Source organism: Mytilus californianus, unplaced genomic scaffold (genome assembly GCF_021869535.1).
Source record: "Mytilus californianus isolate M0D057914Y unplaced genomic scaffold, xbMytCali1.0.p SCAF_12, whole genome shotgun sequence".
In the NCBI taxonomy this organism is placed as follows: Eukaryota; Metazoa; Mollusca; class Bivalvia; order Mytilida; family Mytilidae; genus Mytilus; species Mytilus californianus.
The window spans coordinates 32,269,781-32,291,697 of record NW_026262604.1 but is presented as its reverse complement, the minus strand read 5'-3'; the positions used below and the strand labels follow the sequence as shown (position 1 = coordinate 32,291,697).

The 21,917-nt window shown below is 33.3% G+C and overlaps 1 protein-coding gene across 1 annotated transcript; it reads left to right on the top strand.

Annotated features, from left to right (window-relative positions):
- The first annotated feature begins 6,268 nt into the window (after positions 1-6,268).
- Positions 6,269-16,327, top strand: LOC127722394 (zonadhesin-like). Its single transcript, XM_052229268.1, has 4 exons — positions 6,269-6,281; positions 6,458-8,407; positions 10,032-10,328; positions 16,215-16,327. Exons 1-4 carry the CDS (start codon positions 6,269-6,271, stop codon positions 16,325-16,327), a joined length of 2,373 nt encoding a protein of 790 aa, XP_052085228.1.
- The last annotated feature ends 5,590 nt before the right edge of the window (positions 16,328-21,917 follow it).

Here is a 21,917-nt window from a genome sequence, read left to right as displayed (position 1 = left end):
AATACGTTCCACCATTCATAAAAAATATGTAATATATTTTGTTCAATTATATAAAATTCAAAGATATAAAGTTATATAGAAGATATTTGCCATAGTTACATGTATATAGAACAATGCACAGTTTCCTTTTTACTGCTAGTATACTAGTATATTTTAAAGAATAGTTTGGTTTTTTTAATTTGGAAGGAAGTAAAACGTAAACAATACAATACTCCCCAAACCCATTTTAGTTCACTGAACTTTTCCGTAGGAAATTTATTTATATTTTATTCTATAAACCAAAAGTGTTCAATCTAATCAACATGACTGTTCTTGTTAAAATACTGTTTTACAACAAATTCAAATAGGAAGAAATTAGGAAAAACACAAATGTCATAATTTAGTCTTTCCGGATGTCTAGTGATTTTTTTCTGTTTCATTGTTTTCATTTTTATTGCTTTCTCATATTTAATTATGTCATTTTAATATCTTTCTTGTCATATGATTTTCTCACAGATACACATGGTAAATTTCAATCATTCATTGTTAATTTATTTGCCTTATCATAAATGCCAGCTCAGAATTTCAATATGAAATACAACTGTTACCACAATACCACCTCTATGGAAATTTATGGAGGTCTTAGTTGCAACTATGAAAACTTAATATCTATGTCCTTGACACAAGTTGACGAGCCAGTGAGTGTAATCATAAAATTAGAGACCGGGCTTTAGTTGAACTTATGCAAATACATTGGTGTGTATGACATCTTCTATGATGTACAGCAACCGATATTTGAGTAGAGGACAACATGGTTTTACACCAGTAGATACTGTAATATAGCCTGCTTTATGTAATTGCGAGCATTTTTGGATACAGTATAATTTTTTAAATTATTTTCTTGTTACACCTATTTTCATTATTTTCCCATTTCCTATACTTAATGTAAGTTCTTGTATGTACTTTACAAGTCCCTTATTGGAGATTAAAAAGGGGAGAAAAACTGGTGTCTCCCGTCGCAAATGAACTATTGTTGATGAGAGATGTTTGATATTTATTCATGACATGAGTTTGAATATCACTTTGGTATCTTCCGCCACTCTTTTATAGAACTTCTAGCCAATTTACATCCTGTCGGTGATTACAAACCACACTCCCTCTTTTATATCTTTTCGTTGTTTTTGTCTTTTAATTGCTGTTTCAATGATGAATGCTACACATCTCTTTTTATTCAATGCATCATTTCTAATGACACAAAGGAAAGATTATATATGGTCAAATAGTCGTATAGGGGAATTGTACTGTAAGCCAACCTGGTGCGAAAACTAAAGAAATAAGGGAAAACAATAATAAATCATGCATGAGGGTAAAGATGGGGGGTCCTCATTTTTGCTTTATTTGATTATTATTCTCTATTCTTTATAATTTAGCACTCAATATTCTCTATTCTTTTTTTGTTGTTGTTTATTTTCTCCATTTTTATTCTCTGTTTTTGCACATTATTATCTATTCTGTAAACCCAATACAGTCCCTAATAAATAATAAGTATTTTTGTCTTATATCATATTTATCTTTTCAGGTTTAGATTTGTATAATAGATGTACAGACCATTCTCAATGTCCAACAAACTCAGCCTGCCGTCCATACGATTGTCAAGGATATACTTGTCTCTGTGATGAAGGATTTGTTGCTACTGATGACAAAACAAAATGTCTGAAAGGTATATTAAATTACATCGCTATTAGGAATATGTTTGAATGTTTTTTTTTAAATATATAAAACCCACAGATTATACTAACATGAAAAAGAAGTTGTAATTATTATATTTCATACTCGCGGCGAATTGTAATTATGATGTTTCATACTCGGCGAATTGTAGTAATGGTGTTTCATACTCGCCGAATTGTAGTAATGTTGATTTATACTCGACGGATTGTAGTTATGGTGTTTCATACTCGGCGGATTGTAGTTATGGTGGATCATACTCGGCGAATTGTAGTAATGGTGTTTCATACTCGGCGGATTGTAGTTATGGTGTTTCATACTCGGCGGATTGTAGTTATGGTGGTTCATACTCGGCGGATTGTAGTTATGATGTTTCATACTCGGCGGTTTGTAGTAATGGTGTTTCATACTCGGCGGATTGTAGTTATGATGTTTCATACTCGGCGGATTGTAGTTATGGTGTTTCATGCTCGGCGAATTGTAGTTATGGTGTTTCATACTAGACGAATTCTAGTTATGGTGTTTCATACTCGGTAAATTGTAGTTATGATGTTTCATACTCGGCGGATTCCAATACTGGTGTTTCATACTCGGCGGATTGTAATAATGGTGTTTCATACTCGGCGGATTGTGATAATGGTGTTTCATACTCGGCGAATTGTAGTAATGGTGTTTCATACTCGGCGAATTGTAGTAATGGTGGTTCATACTCGGCGGATTGTAGTAATGGTGTTTCATACTCGGCGAATTGTAGTAATGGTGTTTCATACTAGACGAGTTCTAGTTATAGTGTTTCATACTCGGCGAATTGTAGTTATGATGTTTCACACTTGGCGGATTGTAATAATGGTGTTTTATACTCGGCGGATTGTAATGATGGTGTTTCATACTAGACGAATTGTAGTAATGGTGGTTCATACTCGGTGGATTGTAGTTATGGTGTTTCATACTAGACGAATTGTAGTTATGGTGTTTCATACTAGACGAATTGTAGTTATGGTGGTTCATACTAGACGAATTGTAGTAATGGTGTTTCCTACTCGGCGGATTGTAGTAATGGTGTTTCATACTCGGCGGATTGTAGTTTTTGTGTTTCATACTCGGTGAAATGTAGTTATGGTGTTTCATGATTGTAGATACAATGTTTGGTGTTTCATATACGGCGGGGTGCATTAATATTGTTTAGTACTCAGCGAATCATTGTGTTGGTGGTTCATGTACGGCTGATTGCACATTTAAGATTAAGTAATGACCATGATTCAAACACAGCAGATTGTAGTTAGAGTGTTTCATACACGTCAAATTGAAGTAAAAGTGATTCATACACGGCAGATTTTAGTTATATTGTGTTTTAAAAAAGAAAAACGATACAAATCAATGATTCACAATGAATACCGATTTCAAATACAAATTGTGATGTGTTTTTTTGTCTCCTTGATATCATCATGAAGACCATTGAATATACATGTTTATTTTTAAAGTTCATATATATGTATTTCTCCTTTTTTCAAGGATAAATATATTATGAATAATGGAAACAATTATGAAGAACTTTTCCCTTTTTCAATTAAGAAAATATAATTTATTTAATTACTTTTGTCTGTTGGTCTTTTTCTTTTTTTGCCATGGCGTTGTCAGTTTATTTTCGACTTATGAGTTTTAATGTCCCTTCGGTATCTTTCGCCTCTCTTTTGATATTACTTAATTTATTTATTAATTTTAAAATAGCCTGTTACTCAGGGTTAAAGCAGTATGGAAAGAGACCCAATTATATTTAACTTAACATTTATTACAATGTATACATATACCACCAATATCATAAATGTGACCCGGCATCGCCCTCTTAATGATAGAAAAAGATATGCAAATATTTATGAAAAAAATAATACATTATTCATTGTCTATAATCAAGGTAATACAAACGTCAAGGACAAAATACACTTTTGATTCCTGATGACATACTGACTTCCAACGTGACTAATACATTATAGTACAAAGATATGTTTTGCTTGTGTATTCTAAATAGTTGCTTGAATTTGGTAGGGAAAATAAATGAGGGTCTGGATGGCTGGTCTTTCAATTCTGTATTCTTTAATTATTTAGGCCATTTTCTCTATTCTTTATACGTTTTGCCTATTATTCTCTTTTCTCGTTATGTGTTAGCACCCCATTATTCTCTATTCTTTATATTTTTTTGCCCATTATTTTCTATTCTGTAAACACCCATTCACACCCTCATTAATGACGTTGTGATGATTGAATTTTCGTACGCTTGACTTACATCGCGTTTAGAACTATCAGTGAAATAAATGAAATTTAAGTTCATATTAATCTATAAGATTAGTTGTACTTTAAGTCGCTCGTTTTTGTTGTCCATGATCGTCTCACAGATCATGACTTCTTTGAAACGATCTGGACTATACATTTCTCAAACGATAACGGACAATAAGTTACACCTCATACAATCATCCCTTTATATTAGTGTCGAAAAGTATAACCTAACATACTGATCTTTACTTAGAATTATGATGAAGATCCTTCTGGTGGATAGTTGTTTCATTGACAATCATACCACATCTTCTTTTTTTAAATGGTACATTGTATTTTGTAACGTGGTGTAAGTGGGAAAATTGGAAAAAAAAAACGCAACTTGTTTAAAAGTTGAAGGGACGTTTTGTCGGTTTGTAAGGCGCTTCATCTACGTATTTGATTTTTCCAGAGGCGGATTTAGGAGGGGGGCAGGGTGCCCGGGCCCCCTTTTTGTGGGAAAAATTTGATTGATTATATAGGGACCACTGAAGCATGACTGGAGCAGGCCCCCTCTTATGGCAGTCAGTGGGCCACCCTTATGAACATTTCTGGATGCCCCACTGTTTTCCTTCCAATTGTTTTAATTCGAGCACCAATGATGAGTTTTATGTAGACAAAACGCGCGTCTGGCGACCAAATTATAAATCAAAAGCCTGGTATGAATTTATAAACAAAGTTACTATCAAATCATTGATGATTGTTAGAAACTTAACTCAATTTTGTCTTATCGGCGATTTTCTTTTAAACATATTTTTTGTCTGCATTCCTGGTTTTTGGATGACCCCTTGTTGTCTTTTGTACCCTTTTAAAATTAAAAACTCTGCATACTGTAAATTTAGAAATTATTATTTCGATTTTTGAAGAATGGACAAAAAATGCGAGACTAATTATTGCGATTTCAGGAAAATCTGCATACAAATGTATAAGTATCAGATATCCGAATGCGACTTCTAATTATCTAATTACTCACCTAGTCGCAATTTTCGCAATGACAAAAACTTCGCAATAATTTCTGAATTAAATTTTACAGTATTTTACAATTAAATGATTTATCCTTTACTTATCATTACTATGAACAATGACCTCGTCGTAAGATCCACGTTTTTTTGGTTTGAACAATAATGACATTGTTTTATTTTTAGTAATGACCAAGGGACCTAAACAGATTCTAAATAATAGAAAAACAAAGGATATGGGGTATCCATCCATGGCACAAAATCAGTACATTCACAGCAAAAAACACACAAATAGAAAGGAACAGCACGTTTATTGTTGTTCTTCATCTCAAAGTCACAACGAAGTCTTCAACACGGAGCAAGCAATAACTCTCACATCACTGCAAGTTTAAGACGGCTCCTAGCACCGGCTTGAGCGGAATGTTTTGCAAAAATAATTTGGATAGACTTTGTAAGATGTAACACCACCCAATCGGGCCCGGTCAAAAATGAACATAATGGAATGTAGTACATATTTAATATATTTTAGCAATTAAGGTATGATATGAAAGGTGAACGACTGGTGATCCTTGTAGAACACACAATTTACTGATAATTTTGAATAATACAAAATGTATGAATGAATTATAAAATTGAGGGCATATATTGGCTATTTCTCAGATATGAAGTGCCAGGTTTGTTTATCATAAAAAAAAACCATTTAGACACTAGTCTGTACGAGGGTCCGGATGGGATTTACAGAATAGAGAATAATGGACAAAAAAGAATAGAGAATAATGGGCAAAAGAGAATAGAGAATAATGTGCGACCAATATTTGTTTTCTGTTTCAGGACGACTTGTTGGAGAAACCTGTAGTTTTACCGACAATATATGCATGTCTCCTTTTGCATTCTGTCTCGGTCATTGTGAATGCATGGGTGTATTCCAGCCTACGGAAGATGGTAGATGTAAGCTTCCAGGAATGGGGTTTACAGGTGACAAATGTGACGAGTTGTCTCCCTGTCATCCACCTGCTGCTTGCAAAAACAACAAATGTGTCTGTGAATATCCATACCGTCCATTGACTAGCTTTGAGTATTGGGTTGATCCTATGCATCCACATCAATGTGTAAGAGAATCATATTCTCCAGGTATGTACTCTTGATTGTATTATGTCCACATAAATCTTTGATGAATTAAATCCATCTATATAACAAAATTATCTTGAAGTTAATTTCGACAGTTTGGTGTTTTCATACTTTTCTGTTGCATTTTTTTATAATTTTCTAAACAGTTAAATGTCTCCTTACTAATATAAATGACATTACAAGGCGTAAGCTTCTGATAGTAGAAACTGGAAACAGTATATCTAACAATATATATGTCAATATATATGTTCCTTGTAGAAAGAAAACCTGAAGACTGATATTTATGATTGCAATAATGATCTTGTTATGAAAATGTTTTGAAAAAAAACTTACTTAATTCATTATTCTTTCTTATTCAGACACATGTAATGGAACAGCCATAGCCATACCACCTGCATTGCAGTCGTCAACAGCAACCACATCAACAACTACTACTACTACAGAATCACCAATAACTACCGAAGTGATCACAACAAAGCCGACGACGAAACTTACCACCACAACCGAACAACCATCAACATCAACGACTTCCGCCTCAACAACTACAAAGGCAACTACAACGATGATTAGGACCACACCAATTGCACCTACAACAAAACCTCTAACAACAACGAAAAGGCCAATAACAACGACACACAGACCAACAACAACCACGGAAAGACCAACAACAACCACAAAAAGGCCAACAACAACCACGAAAAGGCCAACAACAACCACAAAAAGGCCAACAACAACTACGAAAAGGCCAACAACAACCACAAAAAGGCCAACAATAACCACGAAAAGGCCAACAACAACTACGAAAAGACCAACAACAACCACAAAAAGACCAACAACAACCACAAAAAGGCCAACAACAACCACGAAAAGGCCAACAACAACCACGAAAAGACCAACAACTACGACAAAAAGGCCAACAACTACGACGGAGAGACCAACAACTACAAAGAGGCCAACAACAACCACGAAAATGCCAATAACAACAAACAGACCAACAACAACAACGGAAAGGCCAACAAAAACCACGAAAAGGTCAAAAACATCCACGGAAAAGCCAACGACAATAACATCTATACCTACTACACAAAACCAGGCAGTGAATCTTTCAATGGCGTTTGATAGTAATTCATTTGAAAATGAAGAAATAAGAACTCGAAATTATAGCAGTATTGACAAGACTTTGTATGAAACAAGACAGAATAAATCTCATCTAAATATTTCTAACAACAGAGATTTGTCAGATCTTACAATTTCTGACAAAATAAAGATAGAAGGAAAAGAAAGCAAAAATTCATCGATTCAATTAAATACAACCAATAAACTAATAGGTGGCTCGATACTTTCATCTATTTTGCCAATGCAAGAAAAAAAATTGACAACAATATACAACGTCAAGCCAGAATCAGGTGAATATATAATGCCTACCCTGTCGTACCGGTCGATATCAACATCATTTGTGTCCAATGAGATTGCACCAACAGTGACAGCAGGTACTGATTCTCTGTCGGATACAAGAACACAGTCTGAAATGTATCATGAACCAGTTTTGCATTCGAGCACACCGCGGATGAGTGAAGGACAAACAAATGGTAACATTTCAACTACAACTGCTTCATCAGAAATACACTCTATGCATAAATCCTCTTTAGCATATGAGATAAACGTCAGTCCAATGTCTTTTTCAGGTGTTGAAATTATAACAACAACTCCTAAAGAACATATTTTTAGAGAACGTGTTTCAAATCTCCATACGGAGCCCAAGAACAAATCATTAGAAAAGAAGGAAAATCCGAACAGTGATTCTAATTTTCCTACCGTCCCTATATTCCACATATTCTCACGAACTAGTGAAAGCAGGAAGATCATAAAAAGTAAAAATTTACTTAATATCCTAAAGGATACACCAGCTATGGAAAAAACAAAATCCCTAATGAGTGGTAACACTAAATCAGATATTGGTTCTGAGGAACAGAAAACGACACCCGTAAACAGATTTAGTGTAAATGTTGCCACGTCAGTACACACGTCTGAATTTCAGCCAATCACAACACAACACACAACGACATTATTTCAACCAATCACCACACAGAAAACAATGCCACTTCCTCCCCACTTATTCGTTCCTAGGAGACCAATTGTACCTATTGCCGTTACGCTGTTTGATATTGGACGTGAGCTGTACTCAAGTTGTACACAACATTCGCAATGTCCAGAGCATGCGAAATGCAGACCAAATGCTTGCCAAGGCTATTTGTGTTTGTGTGATGAAGGGTACATTGCTAGTGAAGATCGTAAATTCTGTCTAAGAGGTAAGTAGTTAATACATAACGCATATCTAGAGATTAATGTTTCAGATGTTTACCACAGGAAAATCATTCAACCGAGGCGAAACCGAGATTTACAGTGTTTTGTTGTAGTAATAATCTTCTCTTTTACTCTTTCAGCTATTTGTTATATATTGTTTGTGTTTATCATTGTCGATTACATTATGGGTTTACAAGAGAATAACATTTAAAAAAAAACGGATAATGCGTCCATGGGACAAAGATGATTCCCCGGCTTGCATATAACGTTATAAAGGGACATAACTTAAGAACGGTACAAGTGACGCCATCCAAATTTGATCTGGATCTGTGTTTTGTGGTAATAAGCATTGTGTATAAGTTTCATAAAATTTGGTTGGAGAAAACTAAAGTTAGAGAACGGAAACCAATTTTTGGACGTACGTAAAGACGTACGGACGTACAAGGGTAACACTTAATGCCCCCTCTGGTGACGACGGGGGCATACAAATTACCCGATAAGAAATGTGTGAGAGAAAAATTTAATCATGGTATTAACCAATACATGCTGCCTGCCAATTTAACATTAAGCATAAGGAAAGCGATTAATATTCTATTTACTAGGATATTTTTTATTGCAAGAATATATTTCAAATGGATGTGAGATGTGAATACGTTTTCTCTAATCAGAACTTTACCGCTATGGTCATATTTGGGGTTCTGGATGGGGGTCCTTCATTTCTGTTTTCTATAATTTTTTAGGCCATTCTTTTCTATTCTTGATACTTTTTGCCCATTAATCTTTATTCTTTTTATTTAAGCACCTCATTATTCTCGTCTTTACTTTTTATTTTTTGGTCAATTTTTCTCCATTTAAAAAAAAAAATTTTGCCAATTATTCTCTATTCTGTAAACCCCCAACCACACCCTCATATTTGGTCAACATAATGCCGATTTTATTGCGTACCACTGGAATACGAGTACCTTTATCGTGTACGCAAGTCACCTGGAATACATTGGAATCTTGTTACAGGACATTTTTATGGGGTTTAAATCTAATATATACTTAATTACTCTTCATTAGGGAGCTACCATTTGATTTTTATGGGGGGGCTAGGATGAAAAATTTTGTCCTGCCTATTTATTTTTCCCTCTATTCGGTCCTGCCTTTTTATTTTTCACTCTATTCGGTCCTGCCTTTTTTTTTAGTTTATCCTGACTTTTTTTTTACATAAATTGTCATCCTGCCTTTTTTTTTTTTGCAAATAATCTCATCCTGCCTTTTTTTTTACTCAAAACTTCTGTCCTGCCTATTTTTTTCAAATTTCATCCTAGCGCACCCCCCCCCCCCCCCCCCCCCCCCCCCCCCCATAAAAATCAAATTGGTAGCTCCCTTATATTGATTATCCAGCCTATTTAATCAAATATTTGACAGAAGATTTGTGCTTTTTATAAGTCTCATGATTTTGGTGTTGTTTTTTTTTTCTCTTTTTTATTTTTCACCTGAATGTCATTTCAAAATACAATTATTTGAATGAAACGAAACAATATATGTTTAAAATAAAGTGTGAATAAAGATAAATGACGGATTAACATTGTTGAAACAAGAACCAGAAATACATTAAATCACAAACGTTTATTTGTTTTTAAGCTATCCGGAATGGCGAAAGATGTGATCCAAGGACGGACAAATGTTTGTCTAAATTTTCCATGTGTGCTGGTGTATGTAAATGTTTAGAATTTTTTGAGCATACAAGAGATGGTCGATGTAAACTTCCGAATGCTGGTTATCTTGGTGATGACTGCACAAAACGAGGCTGCCAGTATCCATCTAAATGTGTAAAAGGAAAATGTCGATGTGTTCATCCTTTCCGGAAGTTAACAGCAGAGGAATTCTGGGTATCTCCACAGTCAACGTTACAGTGTCGAATGCAGGAATACTCTCTTGGTAAGCTATAATTATTATTGTTTTTAAATATCTATCAAGCTGTTTTAATTCTGCCCTGTCTAAATGATCCTGCATTATGGGAATATTACTTTTTGGACGTTCTGATTGGTCCAAACCTAATGTATGAGGGTGTGTATGGGGGTTTACAGAATAGAGAATAAAGGGCAAAAATATAAAGAATAGAAAAAATGGACAAAAAAAACAACAAAGAATAGAGAATAATGAGGTGCTACAATATAAAGAATCGAGAATAATGGACAAGAAGTATAAAGAATAGAAAAAAGTGGCCTAAAAGATAAAGAATACAGAAATGAAGCTTTCTGTGTCCGGGTGTTACCTTTCCTCGTCAGTTTTAATCTAGCGTCGTAATACAGTACATGATATATAAGGCATGAAGATGGAATTGTTACAGATCAGCTGAAATATCTATTGTAAAGTATCCTACAAATTAATGCAAGATACAGTCACAGAAGTAATTATATTAATAAGTACGTCTGAACCAGTGACAACTCTACAACAGATTTATCCATCGGATCTTTATATATATATATTGCGAATGATAATTTGTGTTGTGCTTATAGAAGTTAATTGTTGCCATTATAAAGTCGTACGTACTGTTTATGGGATCATAAACACTTATTAAACATTATAATGATTAATTCATTTATCAGTTATGCATTAATTATCAGTTATTGTATTTACATATATATATTATATGTCATTGTGCTGATGAGCATTATTAAAACTTTGCTTAAAGTATAATAGAATTGAATTACATATGTCAAATTCTAAGAAAGAATGTTGTTGTGGTTTATAATCTTTTGAATGAGGTTCATTGAGTTAACTTTTGTGATTAATATATTTATATAGAATTGCAAAAAATACTACAAATAATACTTCATATAACATGTATAATAAACTGATAGAACAAACACTAAAATGTTTGCAACAGTTGAATTGGTGCATTATTTGATAAAAAGTGTCTATTAACCATAAAAGTGTACAAACGCTCGTTTCCAAGAATACCTTAATAAAACAATTTGTAGTTAATGCAAACGATTTATGTTATGATAAATCTATTGATTACAAGCGAAATTATAAGAAAGTTTGCTTTGGAATGGAGCTGGCATGTCAGTAAAAGAAGGACGCAAGACACCAGAGGGACAGCCAAACCCATAGATCGAAAACAAACCGACAACGCCACGGCCAAAAATAAAAAGACAATCAGACAAACAACAGCACAGACGACACAACGCAGAAAACCAAAGACTAAGCAACACGAACCCCACCAAAAACTGGGGGTGATCTCAGGTGCTCCGGAAGGGTAACTGCTAGTAGTCCTTTGTTAATTTATGTTGATCATTGTCATTTTGCTTAGTTTCTTCTGTTATCTATTCTAACATCGGACTCGGATTTCTTTTGAACTGAGTTTTACTGTGCGTATTACTTTGTGTTTTTTTTCTACATTGGCTAGATGTATAGGGGGAGGGTTGAGATCTCACAAAACATGTTTAACCCTGCCGCATTTTTGCGCCTGTCCCAAGTCAGGAACCTCTAGCCTTTGTTAGTCTTGTATGTTTTTTTTATTTAAATTTTGGTTCATTTATATGTTTCGGAGATAAGTGTGACGTCCATTTTTTGCTGAACTAGTATACATTTTTGTTTAGGGGCCAGGTGAAGCCTGCCTCCGGGTGCGAGATTTTCTCGCTGTGTTAAAGACCGATTGGTGGCCTTGGCTGTTGTCTGCTCTTTGGTCGGGTTGTTGTCTCTTTGACACATTCCCCGTTTCCATTCTCAATTATATTTGTTCATTGCTGAATCTGTACGGTGACCTACAGTTGCTAACTTCTACGCATTTGTAATCTGTTGAAGAGTTGTCTCATTGGCAATCATACTACATCTTCTATTCTTCTATTTACATTTTACAAAATAATAAGTTTGATAAATGTCTACAATAAACTTCAAGGTACTAGTAATTTGTGTCTTTTATTTTACTTAAAATTCGCAATGTAAATGTCATGTCGTTATTACTCTAACAAAACCACAGATACTGAATTCATCATACTAAATTAGTTATAAAGAGTTTAAATATACCATTTAAAGTTCATTATCCGATAAAAGATCAACAAAAGTGCAATGTACGTATTGTCACACGTTCTCAAGGTAAGTTTGTATTGTCTGAAATTGCTTATCAGATGTTGTACACAGAATGAGGCGTTATAAAGATATAATTCCGCTTCTATCTGGCGGTATTAGGGACCGTCTTGAGTTTGCAGTGTGATGTGAGCTTTTTGATCTTTGTGAAGGTCTCTATGTGACTGTGTGATGACGAACGGCAATAAAGCAAATTAAATGTTTGTTCTTTCGCTGTTGGGACCGTCTAGTGTGTTCACGATTTCCATTTATGAAATCATTAATACACGTGGTCATATCCCTTTTCAATTTCGATAAAACAAAATATGTTAAAAGTGTTTCGGAAGTGTTATAATCTTTCAAAGTGTTTGGTTTTCAATGCACTTTCAACTTAATATTTGATTTGACCTTATCCACTGATGAGTCTAATGCTGCGTTCACACGTAATTCGAATTCGATTCGCATTAACTAATTCGAATTAGTTTTATTCGCATTCGAAACGTTTAACGTCCAAACGTAAATTCTAATTCGAATTGCAATGTGCGTCAAATTCTCTTTACTGTCCTAACGACGTTAACTTTTAATTCGTATTAACAAAAACGCATTTCTAATGCGAATTGGATAATGCGATTTAGCCATTCGAATTAAAAAAGAAGAGTGTGTGAACGCGATTAGCGAATTCGATTCGCATTCGATTCGAATTCAATTCGAATTCAATGTACGTGTGAACGAGGCATTACGTAGACGAAAAAGCGTCTCTTAAACCAAATTTTAATAATTTATCAAGTAAATTCTGTTTTGATTCGAGTGTCACTTATTGGTCATATGTAGAAAACACGCACGTCTGTCTTACAAAATTATAAGCCTCGTATCTTTGATTGGTTCATGAATTATAAAAAAATCTTCAATTTTACATTCCAAATAATTGTTTACAAATGCATTGATCTGTCGTTCAATAACACACTGTTAATGGTACTATTAAACGCAGTGTAACACATTAAAGCATTTGATCAAATGGCTTTACAAGTTACAGGTGTGAAATGTATGTTTTGAAATTGATTAATCTGCATAATTATATATAAAAAGGGTAAAGGATGATTATAAACATATATATAGAACTCATCAAAGACATAGGTGACAGTAATACATGTAGATATATATGTATTTGTTCAATCATTGTTACTTTGATTACTCATGTAAATGGTATTGTGTTGGTTAAGTGGTTGTCTAAAGATTTTTAAAGCATTTTGTTATTTGCCAAATTTAGTGTTACATGTAATGAAAGATCTTTGAAACTTTCTTTTGGATTTATTCAGCAATTGTGAAGATTAGAGACGATTTAGAATATCACAAAGTGCTCTCGACCAGTGAAAGTGTAGAATTTGGTGTTCCGTAATTGTGAAGAATGAATGTAAATCATGTTCTTAGTAAGGGATTATCCTTTTGTTTAGGTCTATTTACAGTTCAAAACAAAGAATGTCTATAAATGAGTTACAACTGCCCGAAGCACATTTATTGGGATTATTGATTGAAAGTTACTTTTGAAACAAACAAAAATAATCAAAATAAGTTTAAAGTTTACTTGTGCAGTACACTTGATACCGTTTGTGTAATTGTGTGAATATTTGGAACTTTCAAATTACAAAAAAAATTAAGCAATATCAAAGCAATGCTAAAGAGAAGAAAAAGAAATAAAAAACTTTTAAAATTAAATATAACCGAAATCTTTAGCTTACTGTATTCGCAGTTAGTAAGAATATTCATTTCAAATATACCGGTACATACAGGAAATGTTCTTTGAACATTTAAATTTTAGTTAACTAAGTAGTATTTGATGTAAAGAGCTGGAATAAAATTGCCTGTGGAATACAAATTAGTTGTAACTCTGATTTTGAATTTATTAAATTGAACTGTAAATAAACAAAAAGATAATTCCTCACTAAAATATTACATAATTTACACTCATACTCACAATTAGGAAACTTATACAATTTCTACCATTTCCCTGTAACGTTGTGTCATCTAATGTCTAAAACACAATTTATTAAAATTTCCCAAATTAAAAGTTAGTCCTTACATCACTAAGACCAATACACAAATGAAATACATAAAAGTCATCCATTAGTTATAAACATTGCACTGACAATGACACAAATTCTTGAATAAAACAAATCAAGAGATCATTTGAGCCTTGAGCATTTTACAATATTCTAAGTTTGTAGGAGAATGATAATCCCTTTCATCATGATAAGTACTCGCTAACGCTCGTACTTAATCATGAAGAAAGGGATTATCATTCTCTTACATATAAAAAAATGTACGTAGAGCATGCTATATTGCATAGACACCATTTTATTCTCGAAGACAATATGTTGCCCCTAGGTACCTTTATTATTATTTTGTCGTTTTGTTTATTAGTTAATAATAATTTAATTTTAGATATAACACGTCTTCTAATTGGCTGAAATTTTTTTATCTATCAGCTCATAGACATAATTTTGTCATGTGATCGTTTTTTCTGATTTACTCATTAAAAATGGAATTTAGAAGTAAATTATAGGGAATTACTGTAATATTTTTTCTGTCTATTCGAAATAACCACATAAATGTGGTGCACACTTTTAAATAACCCGCTACTCTATTCCATATCTTCTTTTATTCTTTGAACTAATATTTCAAAATGACATATATAAAACTACAATTTGGTGTCTTATATACATATATATGTATTTAGACTCCTTTGTTTTGCATGCACACGTATAAAAATTTTTATCCAACGCAATCATAGGTTTAAACGTTGTTTTCAATTTAGACTTGAATATGCTCATTGTCGAATGCCGTACGGTGACCTATAGTTGTTAAATTCTGTGTCATTTGGTCTCTTGTGGAGAGTTGTTTGATTGGCAATCATACCACATCTTATGTTTATACACACTATCTCATAGAATACCGCTTCTATTGTAAGGGATCATCGGAAACATTTTAATTATTTTATTTTGCTTCCTTCTTTTGGTACGCTTGCTAGCAATGGCGATTTCCGTGAATAATAGAAAACGATGTGGAGTTATACCACTTAACGTGTACGCGTGGAATTACAGGAGAAAAAACAACTTTTAACGTACTTGAACATTAAACAGACAGCATCAATCACCAACACCATACAACATACAAAGACAAAAAAACAATGAAGAAAACGCATGGTCAATAAACCTTTAAAATTTTGCAGGCAGAACACGTGGTCGAGTTAAATCAGTTCAACGTGCACACAAGCCTTTCCATTTGCGTATCAATACTATATGTCGTAAAAGTTGCAATCTACTAGTATACAAATGTTAGCCATACTCGGCTCAACTTTTGAATTCGGTAATAGATGGCATTCGAAAGAAATGTATATGTATGGCAAGCCGTATACATTTGTAAATGTTTATTCCAAATTTAAGATATCTCATATAATATATAAGATATCTCATAAAGAACATTGTATGAGATATTTTATAAACTATAAAAGATATCTTATAAACTATATATTACGATACCTTATAAATTATATAAGATATCTTAAAAACTATATGAGATATCTTATAAAGTTTATTAGATACCTCGAGGTTAGAACAAATAGTAAAACGGCTGGCCATAGAAATGTTAAGAAAGACGTTATGTATAAATTAATGATCCAACAAAATGTATTCCACGTTCAAATGATTTTGTTACATGTATTATGTATAATGGAAGAATCTTTACTTTATTTTGTAGATAAATGTAATGGTTCTTACATTCAAGTACCACGTGATCTTCGGCCAAACACTACTACACAACCACAGTACACAACAGGTAGGGGAACAATAACTTCCTCATATACATTATAATGAAGAAAGGCTCCAAATGTACTACATCAAAGTGTTCTTCATGAATTAATTGATCATTATCAGTGTTTTGAGTTTCAACTTACACATAACATATTTAATCTTTAGTACACTAACACGGCAATTATTGTGTGCATCGGTTGTGAAATGTTCTTAGACGACTTGATGATACATCCATACACAAAATACTTACTTTTCAGGACATCAGGTTTCATTTAAATTGCAAGTGGTTTTAAATTGTTCTTCTCTATTGCTTTAAAGTAGGGCTATATAATTTGACCATAAGCAGAAATCTCTGATTTATTCATGTAGATCAGGGTAATTCTGTTCTAAGCATATGCAGGTTTGATTTTCATTTATTTAAAGTAAAGTTCATTTTTCATATGATTCAGTGTATTATTAGTATGTAAATTCATAAATAAGTGCGGGTATTTATGATAGCGATTTTGACATGACCAACCAGAATTTAAGTCAACTATTGCGTTTTCATAAAAAATGTTGCATACAGATATATGAATCAGGTATCAGAATGCGAGTTCTTATTATTAATTGCGATACTCACCCAGTTTCATTATTTGCATTAATAAAACCACGCATTAATTTTTAGATTAAAGCATAAGTGCCACAAATAAAAAAGAGGTGGTACATCCATGTTCACCAGATTTCTTTTTTTCCTTTCACAGATGCTACCTTGGAAATTTTGTCGTATTCTCCTTATATTGTCGATATTTCTACACAAAGCATTGAATTTTTAAAAGATTCCAAGATGGCTTTAAGCAGTGCGACTTCTCTGGTTTCTACTGCGCTTGCAGCAAACTATTCTACAAGCAAACAACTTCGTCCTCTTTTCTCTTCATACTCTATTGCATCTGCGCTATCTTCTTTTTCCTTGCCTTATTTCAATCTACACACTGCGGAATCTAAAATGAGCACGATACAAGGATTAAACAATTTGAAATTAGAAAGGGTTAATATACCTGCTAAAAAGAATGTTTTAGACAATTTTTCTATGAAGCAATCATATACTTCAACTGCATTAGTCCCTCTATTTGATTTAATGCGTTCTGTTTTACTAAATCCAAATAACCCCGTAATGGACGACATCGATGTAAAAACAGAAATTCTCGCAAACCAAGGAAATACTCGACTGTCCACTTCGATTTCAAATACAGATGTCGCTAGTTCTATTCAGTTTAATAATGTTATCGATACAAGGTCGGAATATTATTCAGTTGAAGACAGTTTGATATTATCGTCAAGCGCACCAGTTGTCTCTGTTAAAGGATTGTCAGAGCAAAATGACCAAAAAAGTAATATATACAGTGAGAAATCAGACACAATTGATTCACAGCCAATCAAATTAGAAGGATACGATGAGAAAAATATTTCGATAAAATCTATTATGAATTCAGTTTTTCTGAGCATCAATGATCAAATCTCTGCGACATATAATGCAAGACCAACTACAGGTATATATGGACTTCAGTCTTCTTTTTCGTCAGATTTTGAAGTTAGCGTAGCGAAAACAAAGCACCGAAAAATATTTGGCGAATCGTCTTCTGCTAATGCAAAATATAACCATGATGACTGGGAATCCGTTGTGGTTTATTCGTCTAGTTTGTCTAGACCAATTTCAACTACTGGTATTGTGTCAAATGCATATAGTTCTCGTCCAATTTCTTTCGACATATCAGATCATTTAGCAACTTTACCAACAATGAATATGAATTTGACTAAAAAGTTGAACGATTTAAAAGAGACTTCTGATCTGCGAAATATATTCACTGCGTTCTCGATGAAAACTAGTTCATATGACAAATACTTAAATATGACTAGCAATAGTCCAACTATGAACCGCAGTAATGAGGTCAGTTTTAAATATTACAATTACATGACCGGAACCTCAGTGTATAACATGCATGCCAGTGACGTTTTGGATTCTAAAAAAAAATCAGGGGCTTCATTTTTAAACGAGGACCGTACTAGTATTTCAATGCTTGGAACGCACATTGAGTTAAGTCATGTTTCTTCAGCAAATGTCAAATACATGGATGTAAGCGAGTTAACAAGTGATGAAAATAAGACAATATATCCAAGCAGTGTATATTTAAACAGGGTGAAACAGTTTATTAGCCTTAAGAGAAAGGAAATTTTGTCTACAAAATCTGTTTTATACAAATATAAATCAATAAATCATAGCATCGGTGCATTTTCAAACCAAGATACCAAGATTGATACAGAACTGCATATTGAAAGTATTACCACCCAGACTGCATACGAATTGAATAATACACTATCGACTTATCAGCTTTCAAGAGAACATATCAATTTAAAACCGTTAAGCACAATTTTAAAAACTGTGGAAACCCAAAAGGGACTCAATAGGGATAACGTGGATCTCAGTTTCAATTCACTTCAAGTAGTTGATAGTGATGAACTTAATATTTCTCCTTCAAAGACTTCAGTAAGCTTGTATCAAACTTTTTCTAAAGTTTCTGAAGAATCGTCTCCAGTTGTTACCATGGTTACGAAAACAAACAGTTTTCAAATTGATCATATTACACCGCTAGTAGTATACGACACAGATAATAAATACTTCTCCATCAACTCAACTTCAACCCATCCGTTTTTGTCTTTTGATGGTGTGAACTTGACACATAATGTGCTGAACTCTATGTCGTTTCAACAAAAGATTTATCCCAGTTTTTTGTATTCGACCAGTTCAAAGTTATCCCTTCGTGATGACAATGTCAATGCAATTGTCTCTTCAATATTTACAAATGAGCAAGGTAAAAGTCTGGGAACTCAAACTCACATAGAAACTTTCTCACATCATCCAAAGTCTACATTAACAACAGATTTAACACATCAACTTAATGATCCTACATTAGCACACACATTATCATATAATGAAGTATTTCAAACTGAGTTGCGTCCCCTATTTCTACACACATCTTCCGATAAATTAAAACAGATTGACGAAACCGATATAATCATACAACTTCACAGAACACCAAATAAAGCCTTTGACGTAAAATTAATAAATCATACCTTTAAACCTATTATACAACTATCAAAACCAAACACTGTCAACCTGATAAACGATAGCAAACTCAACGTTCCTTCAAGTCACGTGATGTATACAGAGTTCATTGAAGAAAACGATAGCAATAATTTTAGTCCTAAATCTAATGTTGCAATAGAAAGTTATGCCGACGGAATACATGAACCATCACTGTCAACGAAAATGACAAGTATATCCCAGAACACGTTGCCAGAAGTCGACCCTACTGCGTCAGACAAAAATATGCTGACAGAGGCAAATATTAAATCTGCATTTAACAACACGGGTATGGGAACAGAGGCAAACAACATTGAGACAAAAATGCTAGAAACTTCATTGGAAACCATAGTAAAGAATTTTACATCAGCTACCGCCTTTGGTTCAACAGTAAATGATTCTACAAAAGGTTTTGCATTTCAGAACACAATTACAACAGCTTTACTACCAACATTCAGAAGCATAATCAGGGAAACTACATTTAACTTTGCAGTTACAGATAGTAATAGTAAAGTGACATCACAATTTGAATTTCAAAATACAGTAGCAGAGACATTTGTTTCTGTTTTGAAAAACACGCCGAAACAATTACAGGTGTCTGCTTTTGATGTCATGGTGACGAAAGCTGTACCAACATTTAATTTTGATAATACAATAACTGCAGAAAGTACAGTATCAATACATGAAAACAAAATGCTTCAATCTACACTGCCCTCTACATTCGGTAATACTTTACTGAAAACAAGTCCAATAATCAATAAAGAGAACAAACATACGGGTATCATATTCACACATGAATTTAGGGTAATCACGACGGAGGTACAACCGATCTCTAGATTAGAAAACAAGATGATAGATGCTTCAACGAGTTCCTCATTTGAACCCAAAGATGAAAAAGCTGTACCAATATCTACAGTTGATAATACTGTGCTAGAAGCTTCAGAGAATCTTAATGCACATAAGATGTGGATGAATAATATTTTGGCATCTTCCTTTTTAGATACGTATTTGAAAGCTAAGGGAACATCCGTGTCAAAAACTTGGCTAACGGAATTAGAAACACCATTTCATACACAGCCTCCTGACAGTTTTCTCACAAGGGAACAAGATAAAGCCACATTTCAACTTAATTCAGTGTTCAATCTACTGACCGATATAAAATATCGCCTTACAACATCGATTATTAACGAATTTGCAGGTTTAAAATCGTCATCTAACGAATATTTTAGTAAGGATTTAGATAGTGATCGTTATTCGTATACATCGCCTTATTCATTATATCCAAGTCTAATAAACAATGGAATCAGTAGTATTCATAAGTCGAAAGAAGTACTTGCAAACCCTTCTGAGATTGTTAATCTTAAAACGACTATTGATAGTATACTCATAGAACCAATAATGAAATACTCGGACGCAGAATTATTTGTAAACTTAGTACCAACGACGTCACAAGTTATGGAGCGCCAAGAAGACAACATGACACGTTTTAGTAAGTATTGAATTATATTTTTTTATAAAAATTAGATGAATATAGTTGTTTTTTTAATCAGCAGTTTTATGGATTGTGTTTAGGTACATAGATTTTAAGAGTAGTGCTAGTTCTTGGCAATAGTTGAGTTTACAGATCAATGATAAATGTTTAGCTTAACGCCGTCTTGTAATATTTAAGGAATGACTGTAATATTTTTTCTGTCTATGAAGAAATAACATCAAAATGAAGAAATAACATCAAAATGTGGTGCACACTGAATGACCCGCGTAGCGGTTTATTTAAAAAGAGTGCACCACATTTTAGGTTATCTCGAATAGACTGAACAAATATTATAGTCATTCCTTATAATTTGATTTTAAAAAGTAGTAAATCATGATAAAAAAGTTGATGAGGTCACCGCCACATGACAACATTATGTATATGAGCTGATAGACAAAACACTTTCAGCCAATCAGAAGACGTGTTACATCCAAAATTAAATTATACTTCTATATACAGAAGAAAATGTCTAAAGTAAGTCAGATAACAATTATCATGAATATTATACAGAGCCTTATAATTAACTACAATTAATGAGGATACGTAATATCAGACTGAAAAACGTAGGTTGGTCAAATTACAGAAAGGCATTCACTAAACCAGCACAAAGAAAACATCGATTGAAAACATCTTCTGCATGTCATAACACATAAACGACAAAAAGAATAAGGTGACAAAACAAATTATTGTCCTTGACAATTTGCCTTTGTTTAAGTTTTTTTGTAATTTTTAATTATAATTGTGTCGTTACAGGAGTCCTGAAGCTTTGCTGTAGCTAGCTGATACAAGAGTCTTTGCTTTGCTTGGGAATTGGCCATTATTTGCTTTGCTGTTTGCTTTAAAAGCTTATCAATTTATGTGTGATTCTTTTAAATAAAGTCTAATTTGTGACAATGCTAAGAGTTTAAGTTATTGTAATATATCTTTTTATACTTGTCTTGCAATCGGGAACGAGTATACTGTATTTTTTTTTGCAGAATATAACTTGTCAATATAGGGAT

Bases quoted from the DNA above. Each gene is read 5' to 3' on its own strand.
- LOC127722394 (XM_052229268.1), top strand. The intron at 8,408-10,031 runs GTAAGTAGTTAA...TTTGTTTTTAAG, and splicing joins TCGTAAATTCTGTCTAAGAG to CTATCCGGAATGGCGAAAGA. The intron at 10,329-16,214 runs GTAAGCTATAAT...TTTATTTTGTAG, and splicing joins AATGCAGGAATACTCTCTTG to ATAAATGTAATGGTTCTTAC.